At 38.5% G+C, this 16199-nt stretch overlaps 1 protein-coding gene across 2 annotated transcripts; it reads right to left on the bottom strand.

The window, feature by feature from the left end:
- Positions 1-11095: 11095 nt before the first annotated feature.
- LOC123055181 (NAD(P)H-quinone oxidoreductase subunit 1, chloroplastic) lies at positions 11096-15327 on the bottom strand. 2 transcript variants are annotated; one of them, XM_044479150.1, is made up of 3 exons: positions 14445-15327; positions 12995-13415; positions 11096-11929 (listed from the first exon to the last, which is right to left on the bottom strand). In XM_044479150.1, exons 1-3 carry the CDS (start codon positions 14992-14994, stop codon positions 11812-11814), a joined length of 1089 nt encoding a protein of 362 aa, XP_044335085.1. In that variant the 5' UTR covers positions 14995-15327; the 3' UTR covers positions 11096-11811. The 2 variants fall into 2 exon arrangements, 1 of the variants encoding a protein (XP_044335085.1); XR_006426542.1 differs by lacking the exon at positions 11096-11929 and adding an exon at positions 12075-12284 and having other exon boundaries at positions 12810-13415; positions 14445-15325.
- Positions 15328-16199: the final 872 nt, after the last annotated feature.

Genomic DNA, 16199 nt, shown 5'->3' with positions numbered 1-16199 from the left:
GCTCGGTTTTCGTCGGTTTTTTTATTAGATCCTTTTTTTATTAGATCGTTTTTTTGGTTTAGGTTAATTAGCGAGCGTTCGCTCGTTCGTTCGTTTTAACGAACGCATTCATCGTTTAGATCCAGATAACGAACGTTCGTTCGTTAATCTGTTCGTTGTTTTTCTTTTTCTCGGATTTATTCCGCGATTTTTCTGATCGCGATTTCTGATCCGATTTTCGATCTAGTATAACTTTTCGCTCGTTTATCGGAATCAGGCGATTCAAGCGCCTAGAGTTTCGTCTCGAAGCCCTCTTTCCGTTTAATCAACTCAAACAAGTTTTTGCCTTTGTAAAATTTGACTTAGGTCCAGATTAGTAAACGAAGTTTGTTTCTTTCGCCGTTTGACTTTTGTTGCTTCGTTCGATTTGATTCTTTTTGCAAACCGGAGTTCTTAAGTTGAACTTTCTGGTTAGTTCTCTTATTTTAGTTTTACCTGTGCATTAGATGAGTACTTATTGTATGCTTGTTTCTTTGCGATAGAGTACCCGGAGTGCGCCGCTTGTTACTTCGAATCGCTAGGTTTCGCGGATCATCAGCAAGGCAAGTAACACTTTGATCATACTCTTTTACTATCCAGTTTTATTGCATTAGATCAACCCTCAAACATTGCATGGTTAGGAACTAAATAACTTGTGGGATCTGGGAAGTAGATAAGGTAGAACCTATTGCCTTGTTACCTATCAAACCTTGGGAGTTACTTTTACGTTTTGCTTATACTGCTATGCTATGCTTGTAGACGTGATTTGGGTTTGAGAGAATTTTTCCATGACAGATGTGAGATTTTTTTAATTAATGGTTCAACTTAAGGTGGCTACTTAAATAAACTACTGGGTGGATTGAGGCACCTGGGGAACCCAGTGCTGCCTGTATTTTTGGATATCCCGGAGTACCCGTGTTGTCATCCTATGGACCGCCACCCAGGCTCAAAGGGATCATGTGATTATTCATGCTAGAAACTTCCGTGTGCAGCCACAAGCTATTATGGGCTCTAGCATAGTTGAGTAGGTTACATGACCTCTTGAAGAGGTGGGCTAGCAGATGTAGAGGGAAGTAGGTGTAACTGTCCACCCGGAGTAAAGAGTTAATGTTTCTGAAAGACTGTGTCTCGGTCATCCGTTTCTCAAACACCTTGAAGTGCGAGAATCCCAACGGAGGAGATCGAGTCTTGTGGGGAAAAGTGCGCAAACCTCTGCAGAGTGTACAAACTAATCATGGTTAGCCGTGTCCCCGGTTATGGACATCTTGAGTATCTAGTACCTGGATTATCATGTGAATCTCATCATCATGTTACCTAATTTAATTTGATTGGGTTAATCACGTTCTTAATTGGGATTGAGTTGGAGGTACCTTCTCAATGTTTAACAACCACCATGATAGTTAAATAAAATTTATTCCTTTGCAGTAGGGAAAAATTGGCTTTTCGCAAAACTGTAACCATAGAGCCTTCTACCAGCCAAATATGCATGTAGTATAGTATTACTCTGTTCATTACTCTCTATGTGTTACATTGCCAGCATATTCCATGTGCTGACCCGTTTTCGGGCTGCAACGTTTCATGTTGCAGACTTTTCAGACGACGAGTAAGGTGCCTTAGGTCGTGGTTCTATACTCAGTGATGCCGTTGGAGTTGATGGACTCACTTATCTTCCAAGTCTTCCGCTGTTATCGTTGTTAGATGGCCTTAAGCCATATTTATTGTAATAAGTTCTCTTTTGAGACATTCGTTGTAATAAGTGTGTGATTGCTACTCTGTTATAAATCCTTCGAGTACTGTGCGTGTCAGCATTACTGATCCAGGGATGACACTGATGCACAGAGACTTGACCGTCTGAGGTCTGGTCACTACAAGATGGTATCAAAGCACACGCTGACTGTAGGACACGACCACTAAGCTTAAACCCTAGATCACTATTCTCTTCTCATTTCTGACTTCTCTCCATTTTCTACTCTTTTAGGATGGCGGATGCAAGGAACAAGTTCATGCAACCAGATGAGGATACACCCTTTGGACGCCACTTGAAGGAAGTCACTAGATACATGAACATAGGAATTCCAAGCTTCACCGGAACCTACAACGCCACACTACCAGAAGAGGAGCGTTGGTTGATTCAAGTTCAAGTTCCAGGAAGGACGTTCATGCCCGTCACCGAGCCCATAGAGTTTTCCTTTGATGCACCAACCTGGAGTCTAGGAAAGAGCATGGCAGCTCACATCACCATGGGACGCATTGGAGAAGTATACCACAAGGAGCTTAAGGATACTATCTACCAGATTTGTGGGCGCCGAGATGAGCAATGGGAGATGATCAGCACCAAGAAGGACAGATCAATTGCAGCATTCATCCAGGAGCAAAACCAGCACATTTGTCGCCAAGAGAACCAGATGTGCGCAGGCATGGCAGATCTGAAGAAGGCATTGACCAAGATCAAGGAACTGGAGGAAGAACTCAAGGCTACACGCAAGGATTATATGGAGGAAATCGTCGCACTAGTGGGGAAGAATGACGACCTGGAGAAGAAGATCGGAGTATTCATGGGAGATCCAGCACCAAAAGGAGAAGATGATGATTGCGCTTGCCCGGATAACTACATCATCATCGACGACACTGACTCAGAACCAAGTGAAGATGACTTTGTTGATGAAGCTGGAGCAGATATCATGGAGTCTTCGACCGATCAAATTTTTTAGTAGACCACCATATCAGTAGTAGAATTCCCCCATGTATATAGTATAGTCCGAGCACTTTGTAATGATAGTTAGATCGATTGTATGCCCTTGTTTGAATTGATATGAGTGATATTGTTTGCTTTTTCCTCATGTGCATATGGGTAGTGTTTTCTCTCTAGACCTCATTCTATTCTGACTTCTCATCTTTTCTAAACCCTCAGATGCCTCCGAGACGTGACACCAGATTTGTTTCCCCACCGGAGCTCACTTAGTTGATCCAGCAGCAGAATGCATTGATGCAGATGCTAGTCCAGAACCAGAATCAGGGGAACAACAACAAAAACAACAACAACCCACCGTCTCCACCACCTGTTGATCATTTGACCTGTTTCCTTAGACTAAATCCGCCGGTGTATTCCAGTAGCACCGAGCCGATTGTTGCAGATGATTGGCTCCGCAAAGTTGGAAGGGAGTTGACCACTGCAGGATGCACGGATGCGGAAAGAGTGAGTTTTGCCGCACATCAGCTTGATGGACCCGCAACATCATGGTGGGAGAATTACACAGCAACACACCCTGCCGACACTGTCACATGGGACCAGTTTCAGCAAGCTTTTCGTACCGCCCATGTTTCAGCGGGAGCTATGGCCATGAAGAAGCGTGAGTTTCGCAACTTACGCCAAGGAGGACGCACCGTAGGCCAGTATGTGGAGGACTTTAGCAAGTTAGCCCGTTATGCCCCAGATGACATTGCTACAGATGCTGCCAACCAGGAGAAGTTTCTGGAAGGATTGAATGATGAGTTGAGCATGCAGTTGATGGTAGCAACCTTCAACAACTACTAGGAGTTGGTAGATAGAGCTCTCATGATTGAAGGGAAGCAACAACAGATTGAAACCCGCAAGAGGAAGTATGGACAAGGAAAGTATAATTCTGGAGCCCGGCAGAAGCCACGTTTTACCCCGAAATCGGGAGGACCATTTCAGCATACCCATGGAGGAGGTTCGCATAACCATAATGACCCCAAGAATGGTAATGGGAATGGAGGAGGCAACGGCCAGAACCGTTCCAACCCATCAACACCAGCCAAGAGAGATCTGAGTCACATTACTTGTTTCAAGTGCCAGAAGACTGGACATTATGCCACTGAATGTCCGGAAGCCCAGAATGGAAATGGCAATGGAAGCTCTGGGAAGAAGCCCAACCCTTTCAACAAAGGACATGTGAACCACGTTAGCGTGGAGGAGGTTGAAGCACAGCCAGATGCAGTAATAGGTAAGTTTTTGGTTAAATCATTTACTGCACTCGTTCTTTTTGATACTGGTGCATCACATTCATACATATCAAGGGGATTTATGGATAAATATAAACTGCCCACCAAAGTTCTTAGGACACCTATGATAGTAAGTTCACCAGGAGCAGAGTATATGGCAAGCGAAGGATGTTTTCAGATGCCTTTGGCCATAGGTAGGCATGTTTTCCCCTCAGACCTGATAATTTTGGAGTCGCAAGGTTTGGATGTGATTTTGGGTATGGATTGGCTGTCGATGTACGGAGGAAACATCGATTGCGCTAGTAAGACGATTTTTCTTACCACCCCAGAAGGAAGAAGGATCAAGTATGTATCCCGGCATATGCCGAAGAGGACTCAAGTAAATTCCTTATCAGGAGTTGTACAGGAGGAAGTACCACTGGTGAAGGATTATCCTGACGTATTTCCAGAAGAGTTGCCAGGTATGCCACCGGATAGAGACATTGAGTTTTTGATTGAGCTTTTGCCAGGCACAGGGCCAATATCTAAGAGACCGTACAGGATGCCCGCAAAGGATTTGGAGGAAATTAAGAAGCAGATTAAGGAGTTACTGGATAAAGGCTATATTCGCCCAAGTTCTTCACCTTGGGGATCGCCAGTGCTTCTAGTGGAGAAGAAGGATGGATCGTTAAGGATGGTTGTTGATTATCGGGGAGTGAATGAAGTGACCATCAAGGACAAGTACCCACTACCGATGATTAACGATTTGTTTGACCGATTGCAAGGAGCCAAGGTGTTCTCCAAGATCGATTTGCGATCGGGATACCATCAGTTGAAGATTCGAGAGCAGGATATACCTAAGACGGCTTTTACCACCAGGTACGGGCTGTACGAGTATACCGTTATGTCATTTGGTCTGACTAACGCACCTGCATATTTCATGAACCTGATGAACAAAGTGTTTATGGAGTTTTTGGATAAGTTCGTCGTGGTGTTCATTGATGATATTTTGGTCTACTCAAAGAACGAAGAGGAGCATAAGGAGCATTTGCGTTTGGTACTCGAGAAGCTCAGAGAACATCAGTTATACGCCAAGTTCAGCAAATGTGAGTTTTGGCTGAAGGAATTTGGATTCCTCGGACATGTTATATCCGGAGAAGGAATAGCAGTAGACCCCACCAAAGTTGACACCGTAACCAGCTGGGAATCACCCACGTCGGTTGGAGAGATCCGAAGTTTCCTTGGACTTGCAGGATACTATCGGAGATTCATTGAGAATTTTTCGAAGATTGCAAAACCCATGACGGAGCTGTTGAAGAAGGACACCAAGTTCAATTGGACTGAGGAATGTGAAACTAGTTTCCAGGAGTTGAAGAAACGTTTGGTTACGTCACCAGTGCTGATTCTGCCTGATCAGCGCAAGGATTATGAAGTATACTGTGATGCTTCTCGTCGAGGACTTGGAGCAGTGTTGATGCAGGAAGAAAGAGTTGTTTCCTATGCCTCACGACAGCTTAAACCCCATGAGTTGAATTACGCTACGCATGATTTGGAGTTAGCAGCCGTAGTGCATGCGCTAAAGACATGGAGACATTTCCTTATAGGAAACCACTGTGAAGTATACACGGATCATAAGAGTTTGAAATACATCTTCACGCAGAAGGAGCTGAATCTCAGGCAGAGGAGATGGTTGGAGTTCATAAAGGATTATGATATGAGATTGCATTACCACCCCGGGAAGGCTAACGTAGTAGCAGACGCGTTGAGCCGCAAGAGCCATGTCAACACACTAATGACTGGAGAGTTACCGAAGGAATTAGCCGAGGATCTTCCCGAGCTATGTTTGGAGATAGTTCCGAGAGGCTATGTGGCCGCATTAGAAATTTAGTCTACTTTGATGGATAAGATCAGAGAAGCTCAGAAGACAGACAAGGAGATTGCTGAAATAAAGGAAAGGATGAGCAAAGGAAAAGCCAAGGGTTTTCATGAGGACGAGCACGATACCTTATGGTTTGAGGACCGCGTTTATGTGCCTAATGACCCGGAGATCAGGAAGTTGATTTTGCAAGAGGCCCATGACTCACCGTATTCGATTCACCCAGGAAATACCAAGATGTATTTGGATTTGAAGGATACTTTCTGGTCGACCGGAATGAAGAAAGATATTGCGGAGTATGTAGCAGTTTGTGATGTATGTCAGAGAGTGAAGGCAGAGCATCAGAAGCCAGCAGGATTGCTACAGCCATTGCCGATACCCGAATGGAAGTGGGATAAGCTAGGTATGGATTTTATCATGGGATTGCCCAGGACTCGTTCAGGCTACGATTCAATATGGGTTGTAGTCGATCGTTTGACGAAAATAGCTCATTTCATCCCAGTAAAGACCACTTATAGCAGTGCTAAGTTGGCAAAGATATACATGACCAGGATCGTATGTTTGCATGGAGTTCCAAGGAGTATCGTATCAGATAGAGGAACCCAGTTTACCTCAAAGTTCTGGCATCAGTTACACGAGACTTTGGGTACCAGGCTAGAGTTCAGTACAGCTTTTCATCCACAGACAGATGGACAGACCGAAAGAGTGAATCAGATTTTGGAGGATATGTTGAGAGCCTGTGCGCTAGATTATGGATCTAGTTGGGATGACAATTTGCCATATGCAGAGTTTTCTTACAACAACAGTTATCAATCCAGTCTGAAGCCCTTTCGAAGCTTTGTACGGAAGGAGGTGTAGAACACCACTGTTATGGGATGAAGTTGGAGACCGCCAGTTGTTTGGACCAGATTTGGTTAAAGAGTCTGAACAGAAGGTGCAGTTGATTCACGATAGGCTCAAGGTAGCCCAATCCAGGCAGAAGAGCTATGCGGATTCTAAACGCAAGGAGACAGCCTACAAAGTCGGAGACAGAGTTTATCTTCGTGTATCTCCACTTCGAGGAGTTAAGCGCTTTGGAGTTAAGGGAAAGTTAGCGCCACGATTTGTAGGACCATACAAAGTTTTAGAATGTATGGGAGAAGTTGCTTACAAGTTGGAATTACCTGAAGGATTATCAGGAGTTCACGATGTGTTCCACGTTTCCCAGTTGAAGAAGTGCCACGCAGAGATGGCTGATATACCGCTGAGAGATACCGTGCCGCTGGAAGCGATTCAGTTGGATAGTGATTTGACCTACGAGGAGAAACCAGTTAAGATTCTTGAGTATGCCAGCCGAGTCACACGCAGCAAGGTTATCAAGTTTTGCAAAGTTCAGTGGAGCCACCATACCGAGGATGAAGCCACCTGGGAGCGAGAGGAAGATCTACGGAAAGACCACCCTCACCTATTTTCTAGCCAACCCGAATCTCGAGGGCGAGATTCATCTTAAGGGGGTTAGGTTTGTAACATCTTAATGGGTTATTTCATGAAGGTTTTTACTTTTATGTTTTATTTGAGAACCCCTTGAACGCCTTCTCAAAGGGTTCTCAAAAATTCGAGATAGATCTAATTATACTTTTTTACTTATTTCTGCATTAATAGAGCAGACGAGTAAAAAAAAGCAAACCTATTTAGGATAATAATTGGATAAGAGAGCCTCTACCCTGTCAACGGATAGGGAGAGAACAAAATCTGGATAAATACCAATTCCTATTACTGGTAAAAAGATACAGATTAAAATAAAGAGTTCTCATGGTCCAGAATCCACAAAATTTGCGTTTGGAACATTAAATAGCTTGTATCCATAGAACATCTGGTGTAACATAGATAATAAATAAATAGGAGTTAATATCATTCCAATTGCCATTACAAAAGTAATTAGTGTTTTTGGCATTAACAGAAATTTTGGACTAGTAATTAGTCCAAAAAATACTACTAATTCTGCGACAAAACCACTCATTCCTGGTAAGGCAAGAGAAGCCATTGAAAAGCTACTAAACATGGTAAAAATTTTAGGCATTGGGATGGATATTCCCCCCAGTTCTTCGAGATAAACAAGACGCATTCTATCAGAAGCGGTTCCTGCCAAGAAAAAAAGTGTAGCACCAATAAATCCATGGGATAATATTTGTAAAATAGCTCCATTGAGTCCAATGTTGGTTATGGAACCAATTCCTATAATTATGAAACCCATGTGAGATACAGAGGAATAAGCTATTCTTTTTTTGAAATTTCGTTGACCAAGAGAAGTTGAAGCTGCATAGATTATTTGGATCGCTCCTATTATTACTAACCAGGGCGAAAATAGATAATGAGCATGAGGTAACAATTCCATGTTGATCCGAATCAATCCATATGCTCCCATCTTTAATAATATTCCCGCTAAAAGCATACATGTACTATAATGTGCTTCCCCATGGGTATCTGGTAACCACGTATGTAGGGGTATAATCGGCAATTTGACAGCATAAGCAATAAGGAAGCCAAAATATAAAAGTATTTCCAAGGTTGCAGGGTATGATTGATTAATAAATCTTTCCAAATCTAATCCTGGTTCGTTGGAACCATATAAGCCCATACCCAGAACTCCGATTAAGAAAAAAATGGAACCGCCTGCAGTATACAAAATAAACTTTGTAGCTGAATATAGACGCCTCTTCCCCCCCCACATGGATAAAAGTAAGTAAACAGGAATTAATTCTAACTCCCACATGATAAAAAAAAGTAAAAGGTCTCGCGAAGAAAATAATCCTATTTGACCACTATACATTGCGAGCATCAGGAAATAGAATAATCGCGAATTCCGTGTAATTGGCCAAGCTGCTAAAGTAGCTAAAGTAGTGATAAATCCTGTCAATAAAATAGATCCTAATGAAAGTCCATCGATTCCCAATCTCCAGTGGAAATCGAAGACATCTATCCATTTATAATCCTCCTTTAATTGGATTAAGGGATCCTCCAGTTGGAAATGATAACAGAACGCATAAGTCATTAGAAGGAATTCTAATAAACAAATAGATATAGTATACCACCTAACGACTTTGTTTCCCTTATGAGGTAAAAAGAAAATTAATGAACCTGCAAATATCGGCAAATCAACAAGTATTGTTAACCAAGGAAAATAACTCATGATAAAGTGATAAAGACAAGATACGTTTTGACCAGAAAAGCCCGTGCTCGATTATTTCGAGCACAGGCTTCTTCGGTAAAGAGGAATCAGACGATTCGAGTGAAGTTTTTTGTAACGTATCAATAAGATAGAGCCATGCTACGTGTTGTTTCAGGCCCTAAATAAACGCGGACACTTAAAAAAATCTGTCGGGCAGGCAGATTCACATCTCTTACAACCCACACAATCTTCGGTTCTCGGCGCGGAAGCAATTTGCTTGGCTTTACATACATCCCAGGGTATCATTTCTAATACATCTGTTGGACAAGCTCGTACACATTGAGTGCATCCTATACATGTATCGTAAATTTTTACGGAATGTGACATTGGATCTATAAATTTTTCTTTTCAACATAAAATTTTTCGATCTGGTAAAAATGAAATTAGTACTATAATGAGTCATATGTATTGTAGACACCAGACGAAGCAATGGTTTATCCAAACTTCAAAAATAAAAATCTATTTTTTAATCTGTTTGTGAGAAAGCGTGAAGAGAGCCAAGAGACTTTAATTTTGGATTTCAACAATAAGAAATAAGAAAGAATTTTACGAATTGTACAGACGAATTCGAATTAGCCAATAAATTGGCTATCGTCTTTTCAATATAAATTATTGCAATATTCAAATTGCAATATCAATGAATTACAAATACAAAAATTCATTTAAGTGAAAAAGAATACTATGCAATAATCTACTAAAAAAGCAATAATCTACTAAAAAAATGGATATTCTCAAATAATACTAAGAAAATAGTATTGATTTCTATTTATTTTAATATGTGCGCCTTTCTTTAGAGGATTCTATGTCTAATTATTCAAAATTCTAATTATTCAATAAATTAGATTGATTGATACGAGTGGATTTCCTATTACGATGGATGGAAGAAAGAATGGATAGTCCAATAGCGGCTTCAGCAGCCGCAAGGGCTATAACAAAAATTGCGAAAATATCTCCTTTTAATTGGCGACTATCAAATAGATCAGAAAATGTTACGAGATTTAGATTAATTGAATTCAGTATAAGTTCAAGACATATTAGAGCTCTAACCATGTTTCGGCTTGTGATCAATCCATAGATACCAATCGAAAATAAATAGACACTCAAAAAAAGTACATGCTCAAACATCATTAACTAACTCCTTATCAATCTCGATTCATTTCAATATGAGGGCAAGAATTGAACCGATTCAATTAATTACAATAGAATAATTACACAACAAAAGAGAAAATAAAGGAGGTATTTGTTGGCAGTAGATGGATTTTACTAAATCAAAATTGTGATTCTTTAGTTATTTATTTTAGATTTGCAATTCTTATAATTTGTACTTTTTCTAAGTTTTCTTATTGCCGAGCCATAGTAATTGCACCTATTAAAGAAACTAGAAGAATTATGGAAATGAGTTCAAACGGAAGATAAAAATCGGTTGCTAAATGAATTCCAATTTGTTGAACATTATTTATGAGACCCTGTTCTACTATTTGGTTTGATCTTGTAGTCCAAAGAATTCCATACCACGACGTATCTGGGATAGTAGTCATTAGCGAAAAAACAATAGTTATACAAACGAGTGAAGTGAACCCATCTCCAATAGTCCAATAATTCTTATCTTTAGACCATTCTGAGCCATTTACGAACATTACAGCGAATATGATCAAGACATTTATGGCTCCCACATAAATAAGAAGTTGTGCGACAGCTACAAAGTAGGAATTTAATAAAAAATAGAATAAGGATATACAAACAAGAACTAATCCCAGCGAAAAGGCAGAATAAATGGGGTTGGTAAGTAATACTACTCCTAGACCCCCTAGTAGAAGAACAAATCCCCCAAATAGCATAAGAATCTCATGTATTGGTCCAGGTAAATCCATTATGGATAAAAAGAAATTAATAGTATAAATTTTTTCATGAACTGACTAAAACTAAAGGATTCAAGGAAGGAAAAAAGGATTAGGGTATTTTTTTGTGTATAAACTGTATAGTTATAAATTATATTATATCACGAAAATCTAGTCTGATTTAAAATAAGAAATAATTTCCAATAAGCAGTAGTTTTTCTTTATAGTTTAATTTTAAAGTTTAATAAAGAATTATTAGATTTTTATAACAAAAAGACAAAATCAAAGTTTAGTAATCAGTAATCGTTCTTGAATTCGAAGATTTTTCTTTGTTTATTTTACTTTCAGACGAATTCCTAATTGTTTGAATTGTGTAATCTCCCATTATGGAGATTGGTAACCGACTTAAAGCAATTTGATTGTAATTCAATTCATGACGATCATAGGTAGAAAGTTCATATTCTTCAGTCATTGATAAACAGCTTGTTGGACAGTACTCAACACAATTGCCACAAAATATACAAACTCCGAAATCAATACTATAATTAAGCAATTGTTTTGTTTTAATATCCTTTTCAAATCTCCAATCCACAACGGGTAAATCTATCGGACATACGCGAACACATACTTCACAAGCAATACATTTATCAAATTCAAAGTGGATTCGCCCTCGGAAACGCTCTGGTGTAATTGATTTTTCATAAGGGTAGTGAATCGTTATAGGTAAACGATTTGTGTGGGATAAGGTAGTTATGAAACTTTGACCTATGTACCTTGTAGCACGTATTGTTTGTTGACCATAACTCATGAACCCAGTTACCATAGGGAACATATTCATTCTAAATATCTATGAAAAAGATATGTTTCTTTCTCTTGTTTGAGAGAGCTTTTGTGTTGAAAATATTCTTACTATTATTGTATTATCTTATTTATAGTGAAACAAGTTGAGAAGAGGTTGTTAATAAGAGATTGCCCAGGGAAATAGGTAAAAGAAATTTCCATCCAAGATTTAATAACTGATCCATTCTCATCCTCGGTAAAGTCCATCTTATTGTGATAGAAATGAAGAGAAATAAATACTATAATTAAGCAATTGTTTTCTTTTAATATCCTTTTCAAATCTCCAATCCACAACGGGTAGATCTATCGGACATACGCGAACACATACTTCACAAGCAATACATTTATCAAATTCAAAGTGGATTCGCCCTCGGAAACGCTCTGGTGTAATTGATTTTTCATAAGGGTAGTGAATCGTTATAGGTAAACGATTTGTGTGGGATAAGGTAGTTATGAAACTTTGACCTATGTACCTTGTAGCACGTATTGTTTGTTGACCATAACTCATGAACCCAGTTACCATAGGGAACATATTCATTCTAAATATCTATGAAAAAGATATGTTACTTTCAGACGAATTCCTAATTGTTTGAATTGTGTAATCTCCCATTATGGAGATTGGTAACCGACTTAAAGCAATTTGATTGTAATTCAATTCATGACGATCATAGGTAGAAAGTTCATATTCTTCAGTCATTGATAAACAGCTTGTTGGACAGTACTCAACACAATTGCCACAAAATATACAAACTCCGAAATCAATACTATAATTAAGCAATTGTTTTCTTTTAATATCCTTTTCAAATCTCCAATCCACAACGGGTAGATCTATCGGACATACGCGAACACATACTTCACAAGCAATACATTTATCAAATTCAAAGTGGATTCGCCCTCGGAAACGCTCTGGTGTAATTGATTTTTCATAAGGGTAGTGAATCGTTATAGGTAAACGATTTGTGTGGGATAAGGTAGTTATGAAACTTTGACCTATGTACCTTGTAGCACGTATTGTTTGTTGACCATAACTCATGAACCCAGTTACCATCGGGAACATATTCATTCTAAATATCTATGAAAAAGATATGTTTCTTTCTCTTGTTTGAGAGAGCTTTTGTGTTGAAAATATTCTTACTATTATTGTATTATCTTATTTATAGTGAAACAAGTTGAGAAGAGGTTGTTAATAAGAGATTGCCCAGGGAAATAGGTAAAAGAAATTTCCATCCAAGATTTAATAACTGATCCATTCTCATCCTCGGTAAAGTCCATCTTATTGTGATAGAAATGAAGAGAAATAAATAAGCTTTAGTTAATGTAATAAATATACCCATTGTCATTTCCAAAATTCCAACTGCTTTATTCATTTGGAAAAAATCAAAAAAGGATATATAGGGAATAGATAAATTCCACCCGCCCAAGTAGAGAACTGTTACAAAAAAAGAAGAAACTAATAAATTTAGGTAAGAAACAAGATAAAATAAACCATATTTGATACCGGAATATTCAGTTTGGTAACCTGCTACTAATTCTTCCTCCGCTTCTGGTAAATCAAAGGGTAATCTTTCACATTCTGCCAAAGAAGAAATTAAAAAAACCAGAAAACCTATAGGCTGACGCCAAATATTCCATCCAAAAAAACCGTATTTTGACTGTGCTTCAACTATATCAACTGTACTTGAACTGTTAGATAATCATAGTCGATGATAACATCACAGTTCCCACCGCTATTTCAAAACCGTACATGAAACCTTAGCTTCATACGGCTTCTCTATGATCAGAAAAAGGAAAGGACTGTTTTGTTCCTAGCCCCTGGGGAGTAGATAGAATTAGATAAAATAAAATAAATAGATTTGAAAGTCCTAAATTAGACCAAAGGAATTCCGTCTGCTAGAATAAGAAAAAGCGCTTCCGAATTGATCTCATCCTTTATAATATAATGAAAATTTTTCTTTGTTCAGTAATAACTTAATCTTGGAATAAAACACTTGTTACTTGTTATAGGAATTCAATTAATAAATGGAAAGAGTTGGGTATTAGTTCATGAGCAATTCTGCATGAATATGCATAGAGGAAGGAAATAATGAAATTTTTTTCTAGTGCACTCCATATCTTTTTTACTATTCTTCTTTCCCCAGGGAGGGGGTATTCAAAAAGAAAAAATGGATAAAGGGTTAATTCGTTCTTGATAGCCATTTCCTTAACAAGTGAATGGGAACATACTCTGGATCGGAATCCGAAGAAAGTACTACTTGATAATTTCTACAAATTGCAAGTCCCTATTATGATTCCTTTTATGGGCAAAAATCTCTAATGTTTTAGATTTTCCATTACTAATCCTTTATGTACTTTAGTGTTCCTAATCCTTCACTAACTTTTGGTGGATTCTTCTTATGGATTATTAAGTTATAGTAATAACTAGGAGTATTCTAGTAATGGAATTCCATATCGTGAATCCTTTATTCTTGGCCGCTTCAAGATATGATGACTAATTAAAAAATATCAACCTTGGGATAAAGAGTTTACACTGCTTATGTTTACTTCCACTTTTTTCTTGTACGTAGGAAATGAGATTTTTTCTTTTTACTACAAATTTATAAGCTGTTTTGTTTCACTCATATAGCTATCTAGTTTAACTTACCAACCCAAATACTAAATAAGAAAAGGAATATAAATAGTTAATGGATTTTATAGGAAAAAGATCTATTTTAACGAATCACACGTAGAGATATTGCTAGCACACAAAAAGTTAATGGTATTTCATAACTAATGGATTGAGCAGCAGCTCGTAGACCGCCTGAAAAAGAATATTTATTATTTGAGCTATATCCTGCCATAAGAAGACCAATAGGAGCTATACTTGAAATGGCAATCCATAAAAAAACACCAATACTAAGATCGGCTAAAACAAAATGATATCCCAAAGGGATAACTAAAAAACTTAATAAAACTGATATGACTGCTATAGAGGGTCCAATGCTAAATAAAGAAATATCTCCTCGGGATGGCAGAATATCTTCTTTAAAAAGTAGCTTAGTCCCATCTGCTATAGCTTGAAGCAGGCCCAGGGGGCCAGCATATTCAGGACCAATACGTTGTTGTATCGACGCAGATATTTCTCTTTCTAACCACACAATTACGAGTACCTCTATTGTTATTCCCAAAAGGAGGGTCAAAATGGGTAGAATCGATATCAGTCCATAGACTTCTTTTAATAATTCCAATTTCGAAAAAGAATTGATAGTTTCTACCTCTACCCTATCTATTATCATTTCAACGATCAACTTCCCCCATAATGATATCTATACTACCTAATATCGTCATGATATCAGCCAATTTCATTTTTTTAACTAGCTGAGGAAGAATTTGCAAATTAATAAACCCGGGTGGACGGATTTTCCATCTCCAGGGGAAAAGGCTATCATCTCCTACTAGATAAATCCCTAATTCACCTTTTGGGGCTTCTACTCTTACATAAAGCTCTTGTCTTGACAATTCAAAATTGGGCGAAGGTTTTTTACCAAGAAATTTATACTCAAAATCATTCCATTCAGAATTCTTTTCTTTCTTAAAGCGTCAGACTTCTAAATTCTCATAAGGTCCTCCAGGAATTTTTTCTACAGCTTGTTGAATTATTTTGATGGATTCCCTCATTTCACCAATTCGTACTAAATAGCGAGCTAACGAATCCCCTTCTTTTTGCCATTGGACTTTCCAATCAAATTGGTTGTAAGACTCATAAGGATCTACTTTACGAAGATCCCATTGTATTCCAGAAGCTCGTAACATCGGTCCCGATAAGCCCCAATTTACTGCTTCTTCTCCGCTAATAAAACCTACTCCTTCAACTCGCTCTAAAAAAATTGGATTCTGTGTAATAAGTTGTTGATATTCAACAACTCCGCGTAAAAAATAATCACAGAAATCTAAAAATTTATCGATCCATCCATAAGGTAGATCGGCGGCTACTCCTCCGATTCGAAAGTAACTGTGCATCATTCGCATACCTGTAGCAGCTTCAAATAGATCATATATTAATTCTCTCTCTCTAAAAATATAGAAAAAAGGAGTCTGTGCGCCGAGATCCGCCATAAAAGGTCCAAGCCATAGCAAGTGAGAAGCTATCCGGCTTAATTCTAACATAATTACCCTAATATAGCTGGCTCTTTGTGGTATTTGAATATTCTCCAAGAATTCTGGTGCATTTACTGTTATTGCTTCTGTAAACATAGTAGCTAAATAATCCCACCTTGTTACATAAGGTAAGTATTGTATAATAGTTCGGTTTTCCGCGATTTTTTCCATTCCTCTGTGTAAATAGCCTAATATGGGTTCACAATCAATAACATCCTCACCATCGAGAGTAACGATCAGTCGAAGAACACCATGCATTGATGGGTGTTGAGGGCCCATATTGACTATCATGAGATCTTTTCTTGTAAGCGGTAGACTCATATCCTTTCTTCCTTAATTCATT

This window comes from Triticum aestivum, chromosome 2D, assembly GCF_018294505.1.
Source record: "Triticum aestivum cultivar Chinese Spring chromosome 2D, IWGSC CS RefSeq v2.1, whole genome shotgun sequence".
NCBI classification, from domain to species: domain Eukaryota; kingdom Viridiplantae; phylum Streptophyta; class Magnoliopsida; order Poales; family Poaceae; genus Triticum; species Triticum aestivum.
This window is presented reverse-complemented; position numbering and strand designations above follow the sequence as displayed.

Bases quoted from the DNA above. Each gene is read 5' to 3' on its own strand.
- LOC123055181 (XM_044479150.1), bottom strand. From the start codon at position 14,994: ATGATAATAGATAGGGTAGAGGTAGAAACTATCAATTCTTTTTCGAAA. The intron at 13,416-14,444 runs GTGTGATTCGTT...ATCGACTATGAT, and splicing joins TGTGCTAGCAATATCTCTAC to TATCTAACAGTTCAAGTACA. The intron at 11,930-12,994 runs ATGGACTTTACC...TATCACAATAAG, and splicing joins TTCATTTCTATCACAATAAG to ATGGACTTTACCGAGGATGA.